This window comes from Thunnus albacares, chromosome 4 (assembly GCF_914725855.1).
Source record: "Thunnus albacares chromosome 4, fThuAlb1.1, whole genome shotgun sequence".
Taxonomy (NCBI): Eukaryota; Metazoa; Chordata; class Actinopteri; order Scombriformes; family Scombridae; genus Thunnus; species Thunnus albacares.
In genome coordinates, this window is record NC_058109.1 from 24,502,032 (window position 1) to 24,521,595 (window position 19,564).

Sequence of the window (19,564 nt, forward strand, 5' to 3'; positions counted from 1 at the left end):
AATAGCAGTATGTTTGGGTGTATTAACATTAGTCATATTCTCCAATTTTCTCATTTCAACTTTTATATTTGAATGAAATAGACAAAGGAACATCACCAGTAGGCTAAAATGTATCCTAAACAGCACATTTATACATTTTAGTTAAGAAGTTTTTGCAGCTGTTATCTATAACAGCTGTAGTATACTACAGTATTCTGTATTATATGATAGGCTATGATATGATATTACCCATATTATATATGTTTGTTTGAAATGTTGCATTGTTAATATTGTGAGTGCCCGTGACGTTTAGAAAATAAACTTTAGAAACAATCCACCTTTCATCCTCCCATGATTCATTTTCTCTCTCAAGAGTTGTTACAGCAGCTTGTGACTAGTCGGCGCTCTCCTCTCCTCTTTCAGTCTCTACAGTGCAGCTACGCCTCTCTCCTGTCTCGGCAGCAGCGGCGGTAGTGTGTAGTAGTAATCTGCCTGCCGCGCTCTGAGCTCGCATTTTGTGTCACGGTGCCACCGGGAGAGGGGCGACAGACTGCTGCGCGTCAGGGGACACCAGTCACCATCCGCACGGTTCAAGCGACATCCCGCCGCGGGCAATGACATTGGCAGACTGAAGTGGGAATACACGACAAAACGCAAAAATGACGGTGGACTTTGAAGAATGTATAAAAGATTCCCCCCGATTCAGGTAAGACTGCTCCTCGTAGGCTCATCACTGGGGTGCGCAAAAATGGCACACCTTCTTTTACGCATGATTTTTTTTTTTTTTTACACGGGGGCTGAACGCTTCTGCTTATGCAGAATTTGTCGCGGCATCAACAGGGTAAATGATACAAGATGTGGCGTTTAATGTCTGGATTCGCTCATGTGTTCAACAACAGGATGTCGTTTTTCTTTCCTTTTTCGTCCTTTTTTTGGCAATTTGCTCAGATCTTCAGTCATATTTCTTGGAATTTTACATTTGTCATCCTTTGGTTGGTTATTAAAACATTTATTTGCTTTGTGATGCATTTACTGGCAGGGATGCGTGTGTTAGTGTTTCCTGTGTGATTGTCTGATTTCTGGATGTGGGTTGTAACGTTAGCTCAGTACACATTAAAGCAGGGACACTTATTGCAACGCACAGTGAGGAGTCAGACCCATTTTCTTTGATTTCCAGGCCTGATATCATGCTTTAATCAACCCCTTGACATGCAGAAATTGGCACTCCTTTATGTGGAGTAAGTGGGATCCTCCTGTATTTGTGAGAGTATTGCAGCATGGCACACAGGTTGGGTGCAGTCTATTCATTTGCTGTCAGAGGAGGCCTTGCAGTCACCCAGTGAGTCTCTGTGGTCGCTAACTGGAGAATAGATGGCCTTGCAGCAGTAGCAGTGTCCTGGCTGGCAAATAGGCAGCAGGGAGAGGAGTCCACTCTCTCCCTGCAGGGACGGAGCTCCTTTCCCGGGCATATATCCAGCTGTTCGACCTCTTGCCTGCCTGCTGGAGGGTTGTAACCACACTCAGCCCACGTGCCAGTCTGGCTACACTCCTGTGCAGGGCAATGGGAAACAAGCAGGGAAGATTCTGACAGCATCTAGGCCAGGGATCCCCTGTTAATGATGTCAGGGTGTTGAGCTGCATATGTGGTAGTGCCTTTTATTTAGTGTTTTACTGAGAAGGAGCAGAATGTGATTCAAATGTGTATTCTGATTATAGACAAAGACACTGAATGCACTTGGTAGTTAGATTTTTTTTTAGATCATACTGTATTTCTGTCTTCTCTTGTGTTTCTCTATGTCAGCGTCTATCTGTTGCCTGTTCGCTCTCTGTTCTCCATGTCTGTCGTTTTGTTGCTTCCCTCTCTCTCTTCCTATCTCTCTCTGTCACACACACAGAGTATCCTGTTTGTTGAATGCTGTGTGTATGTCTACAGACTAACAGATAGTCAGCGATTTGTGAGTGAGCAAGCAGACAGTGGAGTAAAAGAAAGAGACTGAGGGAGACAGGCATCCAATTTGCTGTTTAAATCCCACCTCAGTGATGGATGGCCCAAGACAGAAGGTCACAGGAAGAGACAGACAAGCAGCTCACATTCAGACACTTCCCGTTTTCCCTCCTGGTTCACTTTCCCATGGTCTTATGAAGACTGTTATTTGGAAAATTCCACCACTAACAAAGGAAGCTGATGTTTCCTTGAATCAGGTTAACAAGCAGCAGGGAAAATGTAATGTTTGCTTAATACCATGAATATGATGATGAAACATGGTGATAATGATGATGATGATTCTTATAGCTGTGATGCGTTCAAGTAAAACTCAAAACAATGAACATTCATAACATCTCCCAAAACATGCACACTGGTTTTGATCATATTTGGGATGTACTGAAAAATCAGATTTTTCATTTCCCCGGATACCAGATCATAACATTATCCATGTTTCTGAACAAATATTGGTGTCATTTAGACCATCACTGTTTATCATCATATTTTTAGCTAGTCTGCATATTTAGGTTTCTCAAAACAGGATATGATGTTTATATGCACAAACACAAAACCTAGACACTCCAAAACCTGGTTTTTAGACAGCTTTGACCCTAAAGATAAAGGTGTTGAACATCAACAAATGAACATTAATAAAATTGGTGGCAGGTCTGTTCTCAGTTTTGTGTGATCAGTGTTTCCAGATCTGTTCATTACGTTGGTGTCAGTGGCCTCTTGTCTTTCTTTCTCCTCCATGTTGTGTCATTTTGGAGAAACTGGGGGAGAGTTCCATTCCTGTCTGTCTTCCCACACATGGTGCTAAAACAGCTCACACACACCCTCTCACTGCAGGTCTTAACTTGTGCCAGTCCCTTTATGTGTGTTCACATGATTGGGTGTGCATGAAAGAGTATTTTAGGTATGCCCAAGTATCTATAACACACATCTTTTTGTTCATTCTCTTCTGCCTGAATGTATAGTAAACTCTTTTTTTTTTCTCTGACCTGCCTTTTATTCAGCAGTCACCTGCTGCTTTCATTCAGTTTATAACAATTGCTGAGGTGAAGCATGTGCACCTGCCCATAGTTGTTGGTGCTTAAAGGTTGTAATCTGATTCCCTTGAGGCACATTGCTTCCCAGTGCTTGCCATCATTGGTCAGCTTCTGGCTTGTTTCACACTGAGGGTTAGCGGAGTTTCTCTTGCTTGTAGTTTCATTTTGATAGCAGTGGGACAAGTTGCAGATGAGATCAGTATCATAAACTAAAAACAACTGGCATTGTATGTGATATCAGTGCTGGGAATTACACATTACAAGTGACACATTTCCATACTTTCCCCACTTACAACAACATGTATCACATTACAGTTAATTATTGTGAGTCACAGTTACTGAACTATTGGGTGTGTTTATCTCAATGTAAGTGTTTCAGTGTTGCTTTTAAATTTACATTTAGTCCTCTCATTGACTACCTCGTTTGGATGTAAGTATCAATATGTGTATATGTGGGTGTGAGCTGTTGCCTAGCAACAGCTGCTGTACTGTAAGTGAGACAAGACAAATTGAATGGATGGAAAGAGACTGTTATTATTTTAAACTTCACAAAAAGAGAAAACTAACATTGTGAGATTGAAGTTATGTCCAAAAATACCAATTTACTGCTTTAAGATCAACTAGCAATATGTTCTCTGAAAAAAAAGCTCTGAAAACATTGTTTTGTGTCCATGTGTGTACTTTCTGTTTTGATGCCGATTTTTTTGTAAAGTAACTGACAAAAATGAGTTTTATCAGAGTATAAAGTAGGTAATGGTGGTTATGTAACACATCCTAGTACTGAATTGTCATACCAGAGACTCAGACTCATATCGAAACCATCACTTAGTGATAATATCAAGCTTACAATAGGTGTGTCTCCGCTGCATTATACCTTTGTCATATGTAAACTGATGACAAAATCGAAAATACTGTAAACGGAACAGCAGATGTTGCCTGCAGTAATAGGTATCTCAGGTCAATGTGTGAACAGCCAAGGAGTTTACAGATCTGGAGAACCAGCCACACCAGTCTGCCTCTGTCTCTGTCTGTTTTCTCTGTCTCTCTATCCCACCTACAATCGCTGCATCGAGCTATTCAGACAGGTTGAGTGAGTGAGTCAACAAGATTAAGAAAGTGACAGGAGGAGACAGACAGACAGACAGACGCAGAGGATAGTTGGTATTGTGAAATGGTGTGACACAATTTGTCTATTTTACAAACCAAAGCACAACAGATTTGTGATAGATTTATGATGTCACTTCCATAAAAATTTCATCCAATAATACTGAATTGTGAATCATTTTCCATAGGACTGGAAAGGACCGGGTGGCATTTGTCACCCTCATATTCACAGCTGAAAGTTGCCAAACCTGCCTGTTAGATTACCTGATATTCAGATAATTTCTTCAGGTGTCAGGTAGCTGTTTGTCACACCGCACAGCCAAGAAAACGTTAACTAGAATCACTTTTGACTTCAAAAATAACAAACACATTTAGGTAGCTGTTTAACTGTTCTCTGTCCAGATGTTATCATTATTATTATCAGATGATCAGTTCTTTCAATGTTTTCTTTGTCATGTCTGATATCTAACTTCTTCAGTTTAGCTCCAGTCAGGTGTACGCCTCCTCTGTGGTTGCTATGGTTACTTGCAGGAAAAACCGAACGGAGGTCACAACCTGTCAGTGTGTTTTTTAATAGAGGCGGACATTCTGTGGGAAATGTAAACATGGATAAACTTAATTGGCTTATTATTTTTCCTGCCCGTTCTCTGTACCTTTGCTTAAATATACAATACAGACTGGTACTGCACTGTATATTTAAGCATAATATATGATGTAATTGCTTTTGCCTACATACTACTATGAAATAATGCTTTTTGAAAATCCAGAGAAAGACAGTCTACACTGTAATATATAAATAAATAAATACATGAGGTTCATGAATGTCTTAATGTTTACAGAGCTTTAGTGAGCAGGATTTGGTAAAAAAAAGATTTGAAAGCTCTGCGCATTTTTTAAAGAGAGGCTTTCGGCCCTTTTTTTTTTGGTTTCCTACATTATTTTAATAGCATGCTTCCATTTATTGGTAGATTAAAGTGCCTGTGGATGCTCTGGATATCTGTCCGGCGCCCTGGTTTCTCTTAACAGCCTGTATTTTTATTCCTTACCTGCGTCATCACTCCTAATCCTCCTTTTACACACACCATCACTTTGCTTGTCTGAGATAATGAATTCCTATTGGTCAGCGAACTGTGAAATATGTAAATACGCACCGCTCTGCCATCTCTCGTCGGAGGAGGGAGAGTAGCGCCGCTGCTGTTGCCAAGGGTGACCAGTTGCTTCGGTGGGCATGGCAAGGATGTAGGGAGAGGCTCGTATCCGTCCCTTTCAACACACACACACACACACACACACACACACAGCTGGTAGCCGTGTGTGCCAGGAGCCAGGTGTGTGTGTGCCAGCGGACAGAGTGCAGTTGTATTATTTGGAGAGTAAATGGAGCAGAACATGGTGACGTTGAAACAGTGCAGATGATTTAACAGTAGAAAAGAAAATGTGTTCAAGTGCTGAATAAGATCACCTGTTGCCAAAGCGGGCTGACATTGATACACTGCGTGTTTGCTAATGTGATGATGCCTGGAAAGGGTCCCATGAAGGCTGAAGCCATAGATGTATGAAGTGCCAGCTTTCAACTACACATCCAAGTGTCCTTTCTTACTCGTCTTTGACTTATTTCTGAGAAAATCTCTTTCAGAGCCACTTTGACCCTCTGAACTTCACCAGAAATAGATCCTCTCTACAACATCAAGCCCTTGGCAGTTGTCCGGCGAACCGTTTAGAAAGATTCCAGACCACTCACATTAAGTTGCTAATGTCAAGACACTCATTCCTGTCCACTCTCCCTGATGCATCCATGTACACAGACGAGAAGATGTGTGCTCCGACAGAAAGAAAACGACTCTGCTGGCCTGCAATAGAATCCCTATCCTCTTACCCCCCCATATATGGAGATTCTTCATCCACATTAAAGCTTTAACAAAACAACTTTAACAAAATTGCACTTGCTTGAGAATTCTGTTTTTTCTTTAAAACGCTCAGTCCCAGAACTTCCATCAGTGTTTATTGGCAAAACACCATAAAACAGCAAGCAAATCTCTGGCATTTGCCCTTAATCTTGAGGGATTTTCCCCCTGGAACAATAGGTTTTCCTTTGAAGGTATAGCAGGGTCAAACAATTTATTTAAGCTCAATTTAGTGCCACACAGGGGAAGATGTATTTATATGTAGGTTTAATATCTCTATCTTCAATAAAAGCCTTTTATTAAATCTGGGCAATGCAAATAATGTGAACTGCAAAATACCCCTCACTTCACATTATTCTTGTTATGAAATGCACACAGATTTAAATGGATTTAGGTGACAGTGTGATCTAGAGCAGATGTCCCCAACTTTGGATCAAAGCAGAAACAAAGTGCATATACTGTATCTGCTCCACAAAATAATGTTTTGTTTTGTTTTTTTTTTACTTTAATATTTGCCTTTTTCTCTTACTGAATCTTTTGATCTCTTCACGCTTAAAGAAATTATTCAGATACATTTTTTAAAAATCAGGTTTTGGTTGAACGGGTCACAATCAAGTAGATACTGCTTCCTTTTAAGGGATCATGAGCCAAAAAGATTGGAGCTACTGATCTAGAGTGCAGTAAAAGAAGCTTTTTCCTAAAAGCTAAATGGACATCACTGAATATTTATTCAATATTGGAAAAGCTCTCCTCATGTTTAATTCATTTGTTGTTGCACATACATGATTTCATAGTTTTAAATTAAACGAGTTACACTCTTTTCAACCCTCACTAATAGTTTCACACTCTCACACTGAGTGATAAAAGCTCTGAAAGGTTGGACGTGGAGCAGATCCAGGATCATGGAGGCAGTGATGTGGGGGACAATTTTTGGTAAACTCCTTATGATGTTAGTGGTAGGATCAGTACTCCCTATCCTCCTCCTCCCCATGGAAGAAACCATTATTGACCTTTTAAACTCTCTTAACCTTAAAGTGTCACAAAAAGAGAATGCAGAATATCGGCGCTGGTAAAAATATCCGATATCCCCCATCAGTTCACATAAATGTTTTAGTTCCCACTGTGTATGTCAAGGTGGGTAGTGAAGCGCTCCAACTGTGAACTGAAGGAAACACGTCTTTCATGTCACAGGCATGAAAATTTGTTGTTACTTCAAAGAGTTGTGGCAGTGGAGGTGTGCTGTTACTGGGCAGGAGGAGAGGAGGTTTGATCCTACTGGAACTCCAGCATCTGTGTTATCCATCCCTGTAATTTTCAGGTTTGTGGTACGCTTATTCTCCTCAATGAAAAAAAAGTCAATGTTCAAAGACAGTGGAACAAGTGAACAAAGACGGCTGCCTCAACCTTGTTGTTTTACCGTTACATATGCATTGAATTGAAGCCCCTAGATGACGGAATGCTGTCAAACTAAGTGAGAACACTGCTTCAGTAAATTAGAGCCATGTGGCATCATATCTGACGCCCTAAAGAGGTGAATTCAAATGACAGAGGTGGAAAAAGAGGCTGAACTCAATAGCTGTTTGTAGACGTTTATTTGATCCAAAAATCTAGAAGCGAGTGATTGAGTTTTTGACAGCCCCAGAGCTTGCAAGCTTCATATTTGCTAACACAGAACGGTGTGCACAGATGACGGCAGCTTCTCCGTTCACAAGAACTAGAACTTTGCCTGCTTGCCTCTTGTGTGAGATTGGGTTTTTACAAATAAATAGGATGTGATGGCTTTATCCAGGGTGATCATTCATACAGAAGCCAAATTCAAATGACAAAAGAATAATAATAAAACCCACACGTAGACTTGAGAGGAAATCTTGAAACTCTGCCTGAATCTTAAGTAGCACATTAGAGCAGGCGTGTCACTGCGGTCCACCTGTCAGTGATGATTGATTGAATTAGGTCCACAGCACATCAGGAAGGATTAACGGGGATTTCTGCCTTATCAGAACCCCTGCACCCAATACCAATTTTCAACAACTGTGCTTTTAATAAATCAAGCCTATTTTTTTCATGAGTGCTGGTATTGATCCTTGTTTTTGGAGGCTGGAGACGGTAAATTAGAAAAGATATTGTGGGATGGATGTTGGATGTGATCTTTCTGCATGGATATTGAATGATTATATTTTCTGCTTTCTGGCACTGAATTTGAATCTGAAGTCTTACAATCAGAATTACTTTACCAGCTCTGCCATTGAAAATAAAATTGTTTGAATCATAAAACAGCACAGCCTGTCTTTGTTTCACGCTTTAGAAAACATAAGTTTCCCTCAGTTTTGTTGCACCTCTGATCAACATGATAAAACAAGCAGTGCTCTCATGAACCTGACTGCTTTTACATCACTATATGCTGTAGCGATGTTCAGTGAAAATCATGTTTATGCTGCCAGTTATTTTGAGCATTTAGATTTTCTAACCAAATTTTTAACAATGGGTGATGATTATTATGAGTACAGCAATTAGGCCTGTATATGTTTTTTACTGTTTAATTGTCCTTATTTGATTTTCTTTTTTATCTGCACGCACACATGCATATATCTGTGTGCCTGCTGGCTAGTGTGTAGGTTAATCATATTGTTATATTCCTGTTTCTGCCTGCTTGTCAGGCATGCAGTAGTTTGACATGTTCATGAGAGAGCATCAGTCCAGCACGTGGACACTTCCACTGAATCCACAGCGCAGCAGATTTCCTGCCGCTCTGCTGCACGTGTTGCCGGGGGACTTAGTGTTGGACCCATATATGAAATAGGATTATCAGTAACCACACTCTCTGATTAAATCAACTGGATAGCCTACACACCCTATTAAAGCTCACACACTATAACACTCTTACCCGGAGAACCTCAATACAATTTCCCTTCCTGCAGTGTGCAGGATAACGTAGAATTGCTGAAACTGGTTTGACACAGTTTATGTCTGATTGCGGTTCAAAGGACTTGCACTTGTGAGACATCGATCTGTTGGACAGAGGATTTTTTTGCTTGTTGGAAATATTAATATTTTGCCAGTTCATGTACTCTCCAGGGTTTTATCCATTATATCAATCTGACTTAACCTATCTAGCCTGGGTTCTTTTAAGACCTGTCATTATGGTACAAGTTGATATCATCATATGGTGCTTGAACCTCAGTGCAGTTTAGACATTACTCTGATTTTTCAGAGTAATGTCATGGATTGTATATGTACAACTGTGCATTCAAGGTTTCGATGCAAACATTTGACTGTTTGCTAAATCTGGCCCGGCTGTCAACCTTCCATTCGAGCACAGCACAAATGCAGTTTACAGTGATGGTGGCACATTTACCACTTAAAATCATTTTTGAAACAATATGTCTTCGATTTCACAAAGAAGAAAATAAAGCAGGTTTCCCATTTCTAGCCCACAACTGTGGATTTTGGATCAAAAATTATGACTTGCTGGAAGATTTCAACAACCATAGCTTATGAAATCTGCCAACTAATTAACAACCCCCCTGAGATGGTTGAAAGCCTTGTCTCCGTCTGACCCATTTTAAATCATGAACCATGCAAAAGGGTCTTAAATAAGCACATGATACCTACATACATGATATAATGCTAAAAGACTGTCCAAAGTTAACATCCTAAAGAAGCAGTAATGGTCCTGTATTGTGAGGTGGAGCTAGTTAACCAAGGTATTATAGACAGTATTATAAATGAAAATCTAGTCATTATTTAAACTTCCCCAAACCAAATAAAGAGCAGGATTGTTACCCTTAACTCTGATATAGTAGCCTTCTGGCTCCCACAAAGTGGATCATTTGGTCCTGAATGGGGCTTTTCTAATGTAACTTGAAATCCCAGAATATAATTAGTAGTAGTGGCTACAGGAGCAGTATGCTCCTTGGCGTTGGACGCCAGGATACTCCTGTAGGTTCATATAGCTAGTAAGCTAGTTAGCCAGGCATGCTAACATTCACACTTTATGCCAGAGCAGAAATACACTCTGTTAAATCCATTCATTATACTCTTGCTAGGTAGTGGAAAGGCTTGAAGACAGATACCGCCCTCCAGTTTGAGTTTTCCAATTATGGAGCAATGAATGATAGATGAGTAGGTGGACTAAATGGTAATAGGCAATTAATTAAAAACTCTAATTAATGTAATGACTTCAATAAAGTCACGATCATTAGATGCAGCACTCGGAAAAGGAAGCTTCAAAATACATAATGCATCATTCAATCTAGCTCAAATTAGGGATATCAGACAATGTGAAAAGGGTGCTATTATTTTAAATGACTTCATATGAAACACTGGAAAACAACTTAACTGCAAGGTCGGTTGTGGTTTGTGGCAGATGTTGAGATGCTTTCTCTAAGCATCGAGGCTCAGAACAAATTTGATTCCTGTCTTGATTTGTAAGAGTGAAAAATGTGGCACGAACTGAACATTCTCACAACTCTCCTGCTGTCCCACGGTTCATTTTAAATAACCTCTTACTGCAATCCTTCTTCCCCACTGAGTTTAGGATTTGGTGGAGAGTTTGTTAAAATCTTGCCAAGTCCTGTTGAAACTCGAATCAAAACTATTAAGTAAATTGCCTGCATCTCGTTCCCTGGGCTGCTTTCTTCATCTTGGCATTGTACAGTATTTTCTCAGCGAGAAAAGTTTGTCTATCCTTGGGTGTCCTCTGCAGTTTAAACACAAGTTTTGTATTCATTGAGTGGCAGATTTTAAGGCTTATCTGGTTTCAAAACTCTGGGGTCTGGTTTGGTGTTGTTGTGGCTGTTGTATCTCTTGTCGTAATGACTGACTGACAAACAAGCAGACTGACTTTTGGTTTAAGCGCTACTGCTTAAAACTGAAAAAAAAGTGGAAGCAATGTCTGAAATGGGAGCCCCAAAACTTGCTGTGGAGATTTCACTCCCCAGGAAGTCGTTAAATCACAGGGGGAAACGAGCGGGACCAGCCGGGAATATGTGGAATGTATCTGTGGTGGTCAGACTTCAGTGCTGACTGCCACATATTTAGGCATCCATAAACCCTCTAAAGACATTAGTACGTGTATGTACACATGCATAATGCTGTTAAAATGTAGCAGCATGTGTGTGTTTGCACATACAGTACACACATTAAAAACTGTTCAGCATATGGTGCCATAGTGTGACATTCAACCAATTACACGGTCATTTTCTACAGGGTCAAAGGGTCAATCAGCCGATGGTTTCTCACACTGCTGAACAGTGTCTCCAAAATACTTGATGCATAAAAAAAAAACTCAGCCTCAAAACAGTGAGGTTTCTGTCCGAAGAAACAGGACTTTCAACGTCATGATGGCATTTTGTTTGTTTTGTATTTTTCATACACAATTTGCAGTTCTTTATACAGCAAGAGGAGCTGAAGGATCAGTGAATCATTTCTCATCCTGGAAGTATTTGTTGGTCAGGGTAAACCATTTAAAAACTAAGCCATACCATGTAATATCAAACTGAATTTAGACAAGCAGCGGGTTTTGCAGTCCTCATTGTTTACATCCCGCTCCAGTGACTCACGTTAAAACTCAGAAATGTGTTGGGACAAGCCACTTCCACGAGGCTGTTTGTCCATCACACATACACACACAACAATACTCTTCTGTTGTGTATAATTCAAGATCATTGTCGGTCAAAGAAATCCCTGCCTCTGACGTTGGTATGACTAACCAACTGTAAAAAGAAACATCTAGCCACAAGTGGAGTTCAAAGACAATGTGCGATTTATCTGGTGCCCTGCTCACCTTCAAAAAACAACCCAACTGGTTTGACCAAGTAGCAGAAAAAAGACAAAGAGATAAATAGTGAAAGGTCGTTTGTCAGTTCTGTCATCCTTCTCTTTCACTGCGGAAGTCGCACACATTTGTCTTCCTTTCTTTTTCTTTTGACATTTATCCTACAGGTATTCTGTCCTGTTCTCACCCCGTTTACCTCCTCCTCTCACTTCTCTCCTTCCGCCCATTAATGGTAATGCGGATGTGGGATGGATATGAATCAATGTCAAGGCTGCGGCAGCAAGGGCGATTGAGTTTCATCAGATTACCTGAGTGTCTGTCTGTCTGTTTTTCAAACTGGATGTGGTAAGGAGGATGCAGGAAGAGAAAGCCGCGTGACTGGAGGCATGATAGATGGATGACAGGATAGGGGAGATGATTCATGGTCATTTGTAGAAGAGTGGGAGCATAGAGACAGATGGAGGAATGGATGCAGAGGAGGTGTTATGAAGGACAGAAGAAAAATTCTCTCCATCGTTTACTGTAGTGACCGGTGTTGTCCTGGTAACCTGCCTGATATTTCTTACATTAATACATTATTTGCCACTTGAGTTACATTGCAAGCTGGAAACGCAATCAAGCACCTAAGAATGAATGAAAGCAAAAATTGTACAAGACAGCGAGAGGACAGAGCTGGAGTCCAGTAAGGGAAGAAGATAACTGTGTCGTTGAATGGCGGGTGCTGCTCAGACACAGAGTCCCTGTAGTGACAAATGAAGTAGTCATGTGGTTCACTCTGGCTCATAGGGGTCTCATGCAATCTAAGAGGAGAGCAGCGTATATTTGTGTGTGTGTGTGTATGTGTTGACTCTCACTCTCTCACATCTGGGATCCAGTTGAGCAGCTGGTTCAGATTTGGCCCACCTTTCTCTGGCTTTGTTTTAGTTCTGCTCCCTTAGTCTTGAGTGCTGTAGTTTTCCCTTTACATCTTTATTATTATTTTCAGCTTCATACATTGTTTTTCTCTTGTGCCCTTTTCAGCGTTCCTTCTCTGTCTTTCTCTTCCTCCACCCACGTTCCTGTCGCCCCGGGCAGTATGTGACACTGCGTGGAGGAAGCTAAGAAGGATTGCATCAGAATTTTGGACCACTGACTTTTAACTTCCGGTGTCTTTAGTAAAGACATCCATTAACCCGCTAGCTTAAGTTTTTTTTTTTTTGATTTGTTTGATTTTCCTGGTTGTTCCTCTGTAATCTCGGCGAGTTGAGACATTAATCATTGATCGTTCCCTCGCAGGTTGTTGACACAGGCTCGCTGTGTGTTTGGCAGCCCACCAGCCCTGATCCTCACTGTATCCAAACACCCCTGCAGTGCTGAAACCACAAGTATGATTGACACGCCAATCTTCTATAGAGACACGAGAGGAGACAGGAACACTGATTGCTCTCTTAGAAACTGATGGATTCTCTTTCCACATTCCCCGTCCTTACATTATTCAGCCTGCATCTTTGCCTCAGATCTCTGTGGAATTCCTCGTAACCAAATGAAAACATTCCCATCTGCCGTGTCAGCAGTCCCGCACTTTCTTGGACCCATCATTCCCGCCCCCACAAAGTCACACACACACACACACACACACACATGCACTCTCTCACACGAGGAGCGCTTCCTTCCATTTGTTCGACGGATTGCCCATCGCATACAAGTGGAAAAATCAGAACAGCTGAGGCACATTCACCGGTCAATAATGGACAATATGTCTTGGAGCAGGAAGGAAGGATGATCATGCTCAATATACCATTGCTTTAGTATGTGGGTGTAAAGTCATGTCGGGAATTACAGTATGTTCGTGTGTGTGTGTGTGAGAGTGTGTGCATTTGTCACTGTAGAGCAGACAGATGTATCTAGCTGAACAGGGAGGTTCTGTAAGAGAGATTTTGGCCCGGAGAGATGGGAGATTAAGACTCAACGCTATATGAAACGAGCAGAACTAAATGTTTCATGGTCACTGCCACTTGCAGTTTACATTGGACAAAGGAGCAAGAAACCAAATCAGAGCGTGGGCAGTTAAGGCTGCATTTTCACTGCTGCTGAGCAATTTTTATTATTATTTTAATTGCATCAAATAGAAGAAGTAGCATAGTATGCATTTTTCACTTTTTGGTGTAACTTTAGTAACTTGGTGTTCTACTTGAGGATTTACATAAACTGTGCCAATTTCAATATTTTATATTTTATGGTCTGACATGTCTCTACAAATCTAATTTTTAGAAATGCATAGTGCATCTTACCTTAAGGCCAGCGTTGCACCTTTTTCTTGTAATATGCAGTGGAGCGTCATAAAGGTTTCATTCATCACAGTTAAAAGAGTTTGACTGTTGCCGGTTAAAATGCTGAGAACATGTCATCTGTCAGGGCAGCTGATACTACGATCAGCTGGGAGTGTAAACAAGAATAGAGAGCAAACAAGAATGACAGGTGCCATGACTCAGTATTAACATGAACTGTCTTATATAACGATAGTTTCGTAACCTTTTCCTAGGAAGGAACTCATAGGTAACTGTATTCAACAGACTATTCCTGTAAAGGATTACGTAATTTGGTACTGATTATCGGGAAAATAGAGAGACTTCTGCACAGCATTTAGTCTTTTGCTCTTGTTCAGATTACTCCTTTTGAGAAATCATGCCAACACCGTTTTATAAACTCAACCGTGACACACTGTAGGATGTGTAGGTGCACATACACATGTGCTCTTTGACTGTAACTTCATACATGTTCCAGACCCTGGCTCTCTGTCCTGCATGCTTTGTTTCTCTAGCTGTCTCAGTGTGCGGGGGTCTTGCGTAAGACCACCCGTTGTGTTAATGTAAACCTGTCTCTTCATTCTCTCTCAATCCCCGGACCTTCAGTCCACTTTCCATGCCCTCAGTCTCTCTTTTCTCCCACCATACCAATGCTGCATGTCCATGCATCCAATACTTTATACATGCACACACGTCATATTACTACATGTTTTAACACATGCGAAAATCTGCTCATTGTTCTCAGCTGTAAAATAACCCTCAAGACTGTACTGGATCCTTCATCCAACATTCGGTGTTACAGGCTGTACTTTGCAGTGAATGAATCACCAAATCAGGCCAACAGAAATTTAAAGAGCTAATGGGGATCACTGCAAGGACTTGTCCTAGTGTTCATTAGATGTATAAATGTTTATCCCAAACTGAATCTGTCTGGTCTGTGGGCTCTGTGTCCTGTGATTCCCAGATTGTCTTTGTGGCCTGTTCAGCAGATTCCAATTCCTTCCTTACATCACATCACACACGTAAAGATAAGGGACTGGTTGTGTATGTCTGATGTGTGTGTGTGTGTGTTTCGGGGGAGGAGGGGGGCTGGGTATGTGAGTAAGTGATTTATTGAATGGCCATTGAGTGAAAACATTTGGCTCTGTGTGACTTTTAAAATTGTGCTGAGCAGTCATTTTGTGAAAAAATCAGTGGATCAATGCATTAGATAAAACTCTGGACAGTTTGACAGTTTTTCTGAACTAGTTTGACAGTTCAGATTTGCTGAAATTTGACTTTTTGAGAAATGAAATTTGATTTTATTGCAGCCAAACAATAATTTACATTTATATGTATGGAGCAGCTGAAATTGGTCAAACTGCAGTTAAAGCATGATTAAAGGACAAATTCACAATTTTTCAAGTCTGTCTTAAAACAATATTCAGGTGTCCAATTTGACATTGAAACAGGTTTTGCTCACTTTTCATATTAGCTTCACATAAACTTTTAAATACATCTTTGCACAGAAAGAGGGCTGTGGATTTTCACTTGCATTGAAAGTGCATCATGATGGGATCTATTTCTAGGTTAATTTGGACACCTGACTATTGTTTAAAGACAGACTTGAAAAATTGTGAGCCCATCCTTTAAGTTGATCACTCTCACCTCTGATATCAACTCACCATTGCCATTTATAAACTATCCTTCCATTTTCAAGTATAGCTGGAGTCTATCCCAGCATGCTTTGGGTGAGAAATGGGATAAGCCCTGGACTGATCACTAGTCTAGTCTGACACAAACAGACAAAACACACCTGCAAGACCTGCAGGTCTTTGCTCTGTGGGAGGAAACTGCTCATGCTGAGCCACCATGCTGCCATGAATAAACTAGAAAACAGTATAATAGTTACTTTTAATAAAGACAGAAAATATATATACAGTATATGTTAGCTGGAGTAGTAGTAGAGTATTTTTTTATTGTTGAAATCAACATCTACCTATCATGCTGTGGTAGTGTGTACAGATGGTCACAATCTACTGTATAATTAAAGTAGAGTAAGAGGTTTACCTGCCACAGTAAAGACATTTTAAAAAGGTTTTTCTTATTACTTTCAAATGAAGTTATGACACTCACATACATTATGTTAAGTAACCAGGTTCCTTAAAAGAATAAACAAAAAAGCGTACTGTATATTGAGTACAGTATATCAGCATACCACAGCTAAACCCCCAAAACCAAAACCAGACCTCATGTTGCTCTCTGGCCAAGATCTGATCAAATTGCGTGAGTTAGATGTACATGATCAGTTGATTGCTTAATGCCAACCTTCCTGAGTTTTTGGCCTAGATGAACTGTTCTTAGCTGGATAAAAGTGTAAATCGGAGGTTGTTTCCTCTTTCGGCAGATCTGACTGTGGTGTCAGCAGGAGGTTTATTCCGCTGATGTTCAGTCGGTCAGTGCTGCCAAAGATAACAGGAGGGAAGCAGGCTGTTGTGCAAACCTCACTTTCCTCTAGCTCACAGCTGGTTCGAAGCTGCATCTCCTCTCTCACATGTAAACACAAAAAATGGGCACACATACACCTACGCACACACCTATAAATAGACATTAGAACACATATCTTTACGTCAGTTACTGTAGGTTAGTGTGGGAAGAGGAATATGTTTAAATATTAAGACCTTGTCACAAACTGCTTGTTGTCTGCTTACCAAGCCATGACCTATCTGTGTGTGACAAACATTAACATCTTGTTTGGATATAAAAACTGTCCCACCAATAACACAGCAGGACATTGAAGCATTGGAGAATTAGATTTTTACTGTCACAGATCGAGTACAAAATCCAGCTAAATCATAAAATCCACCTTAATCTCATTATTCATATCCGACGTGGTGCACTAATCACAATAACTGAACAGCATCAAGACAGTAGGGGTGGGCAATGCAGATTAAAATATCATTATCTCAACATTTGAAGTATTGGAAATCAAAGTGAAAGTTTGACTCATTTTCATCCAATTGAATCAAAGCATCTTTGTGTTTTACTAGAAATCCCAATCAATTTAATTATGTTAACCAATATTTAAGCTTTCATGGTGTGACGGACACAAAAAATGTAACTGGTGGGTGTCTGAATGTGACTGTGCTGCAGGCGGTTTGAATCAAGCAGGAGTCCCATATGTCACATGTTGTCCTGCTGTCTCCCAGTATCTCCTTTTTCTTTCTTCTTTTAACTGTCAAATCAAGTAAAAAGGCATGAATGCAAATCTAAAACAATGACACATCTTTCATTTAGACATCAGTATGACCACAGTTGATACAGGAATTTTTTCATGAAAGAGTAGTGTTGAGAGATGGAAAAAACAATAAGTCATACCTTAAGTCCAACCTGTGTCAATGCACTATACTCTACATGTATGTTTGCGTTGGCTTAAGCATACATGCATATACATGTATGTGTGTGTGTGTGTTTCGGGGCTGAAACAAAAGGCAAGCCTTATCTGTGCCAGACATTCTTGAGTATAGAAGTCATGCTCTGCGCTGTGTTAATAGGAACAGTGGCTCCTTGTGCTTAGCAAAGCCGGAGGAATGCAGATTTAGCTTACCTGTAAACCTTGAGTTGTCCTTCTGTATTAGTCTGCTAATATCTGTATTATATCATTTTAAATTATGAGTGGACATTTTACGAACCAGACGGGAACAAGTGGCAAAGATTTTCTTTTGACAGCAGGTGTACAAAACTTCCTCTGTATTTAGTGACACAAGTGCTTTGCAGAGGTGGCTTGAATCCAAATTTTAGTACATTTTGATCACCACTAGTCAATCCAGTAACGATTTTCAGCGAAGATTACCTCACGCTGCCGTCTTAACGCACTGTGTCCTGAAAAGCCTGTCTCAGAGGAAGCAAAGGGCTGAAATATCCTTAAGGATAACGTGCACTTTCATTCTGATTTTAGTTTCTTTTTCTGGCTCTCAGCTCCAGGCGTGTGGGGGTTGTGATATATAGCTGGCTTAGTCATTCAGCATCACAGCATCATAATATCTGCTGAGTTCTTCTAATGTAGAATCATCACTGTATGGTGAGTAACATATAGTTTGTTTAACAGTTTAAAACTCTTTTTTTTATAAGAAACTGATAATGGCAGCGAAAATCTCCCCCTGTGCCTCTGGTCAAACTGAGAACTGATTCTCCGATGTAAAGATACAATTCAAAAGACACAGTAACGTCAATTCATGGCTCAACAGAATCTCGTACTTGAGCCAAAGCCATACTGAACTGTATACTGATACTGTTCTTTTATAGATCATCGGCCTAACTGTACTGTTTGTTCTATGTGTACAATTCCAAACGGGGAGTACTACTGTATCCACTACATACAGTTTTTTGTGTCTAACTAAGACATGCTTATATACAGTATATCACAGACGAATACACAGATGTGTACACTAGACCTAAGATATAATACAAGTCGCTGCTGTCTGTCCCACTCTTTGTGCATTCTTCTGGTGGATTATGAGTTGTTTCCCCTCACCCTTTTGTAGCCAATGTCTGTCTGGATGCTGGTTTTGTATTCAATGTGATTCCATCCCAGTTCAACACTCTTCTGGCATCCCTCACCATCAGCTGGCTGTGGGTGGGATGGATGCTAAGAGGACAGAAGCAAAGGAGTCCTGGGAACAAGTGCTTATACACCACAGGGGGGGTCTTCTTCCTCCCCTGCTTTTCTCATACATGCGTTGGAGTGCGTGACGGCTGCTGCTCATTCCCCACTGGGCACTCACCGAAGGTTAAAGAGGTTAGAGTTTGGGATGAGCAAGCAGTCGCTCTCTTTTTTCGGCTGTCCTTTTTGGTTTCCTGCTGCTTTCCTTCCTTTGTTGCCCAAACAAATCACAAGTCTTCCTATGGTTTATCAGAGTTGTAGATGCAGCACAACTTCTGTGTCTGAGTTTCTGTTTGACTGTCTGTCTGTTTTCCAACTATTTCCTTAACCCCCTAATTGAGAGCATTGAGAGCAGTCATTTACAGCATGTGGGGAGCGAGTATGGGAGCGCACATTCCTCTGAGTGTGAGTGGAGCATGATCAAACGTGCCCTCGAGCCCTAAATGGTTCAATACCAGAACTCCCAGCTCCTCCCAGGCCACAGCTCCTCTCCACTGGGACAGAGGGCACAGAGGGCTGCGTTGGCCTAACTTGTGCTCTCTTTTGTCAAATTTAAAACTTGTATATCAGGTGGCTTATCTGGATGGCATGTAAGAGGTTTGAGGATTGGTCAAATCGCAATAAGCACCTGTAATCAACTTTCAGTCAATTTTGCAATATTTAAAAATGATCTGCCAACAATGAAGTTATGAATACTGGCACAAAAAAGACCAATTTATGGTTATACCATTGTAAGCAGAGCCATGATATCGCAGATCAGAGCTGTTGCTTCCTGCTGTGAAGATGCAGAAGACATGAGCACAACACCATGAGCAACATTAAGAGGGATATTTGTAATGGT

The 19,564-nt window shown here is 40.7% G+C and overlaps 1 protein-coding gene across 8 annotated transcripts in view; it reads left to right on the forward strand.

Annotated features, from left to right (window-relative positions):
* Window positions 1–310: 310 nt before the first annotated feature.
* acap3b (ArfGAP with coiled-coil, ankyrin repeat and PH domains 3b) overlaps window positions 311–19,564 on the forward strand; it is a 62,704-nt gene continuing 43,450 nt past the window's right edge. For 4 of the 8 annotated variants that reach the window (XM_044348259.1, XM_044348261.1, XM_044348258.1 and 1 more), the window contains exon 1: window positions 311–685. In XM_044348259.1, coding sequence (XP_044204194.1) covers window positions 639–685 — 47 coding nt within the window. In that variant the 5' untranslated portion in view covers window positions 311–638. The remainder of the gene's footprint in view (window positions 686–19,564) is intronic. The other 4 variants (XM_044348257.1, XM_044348260.1, XM_044348263.1 and 1 more) reach the window with 2 other exon arrangements.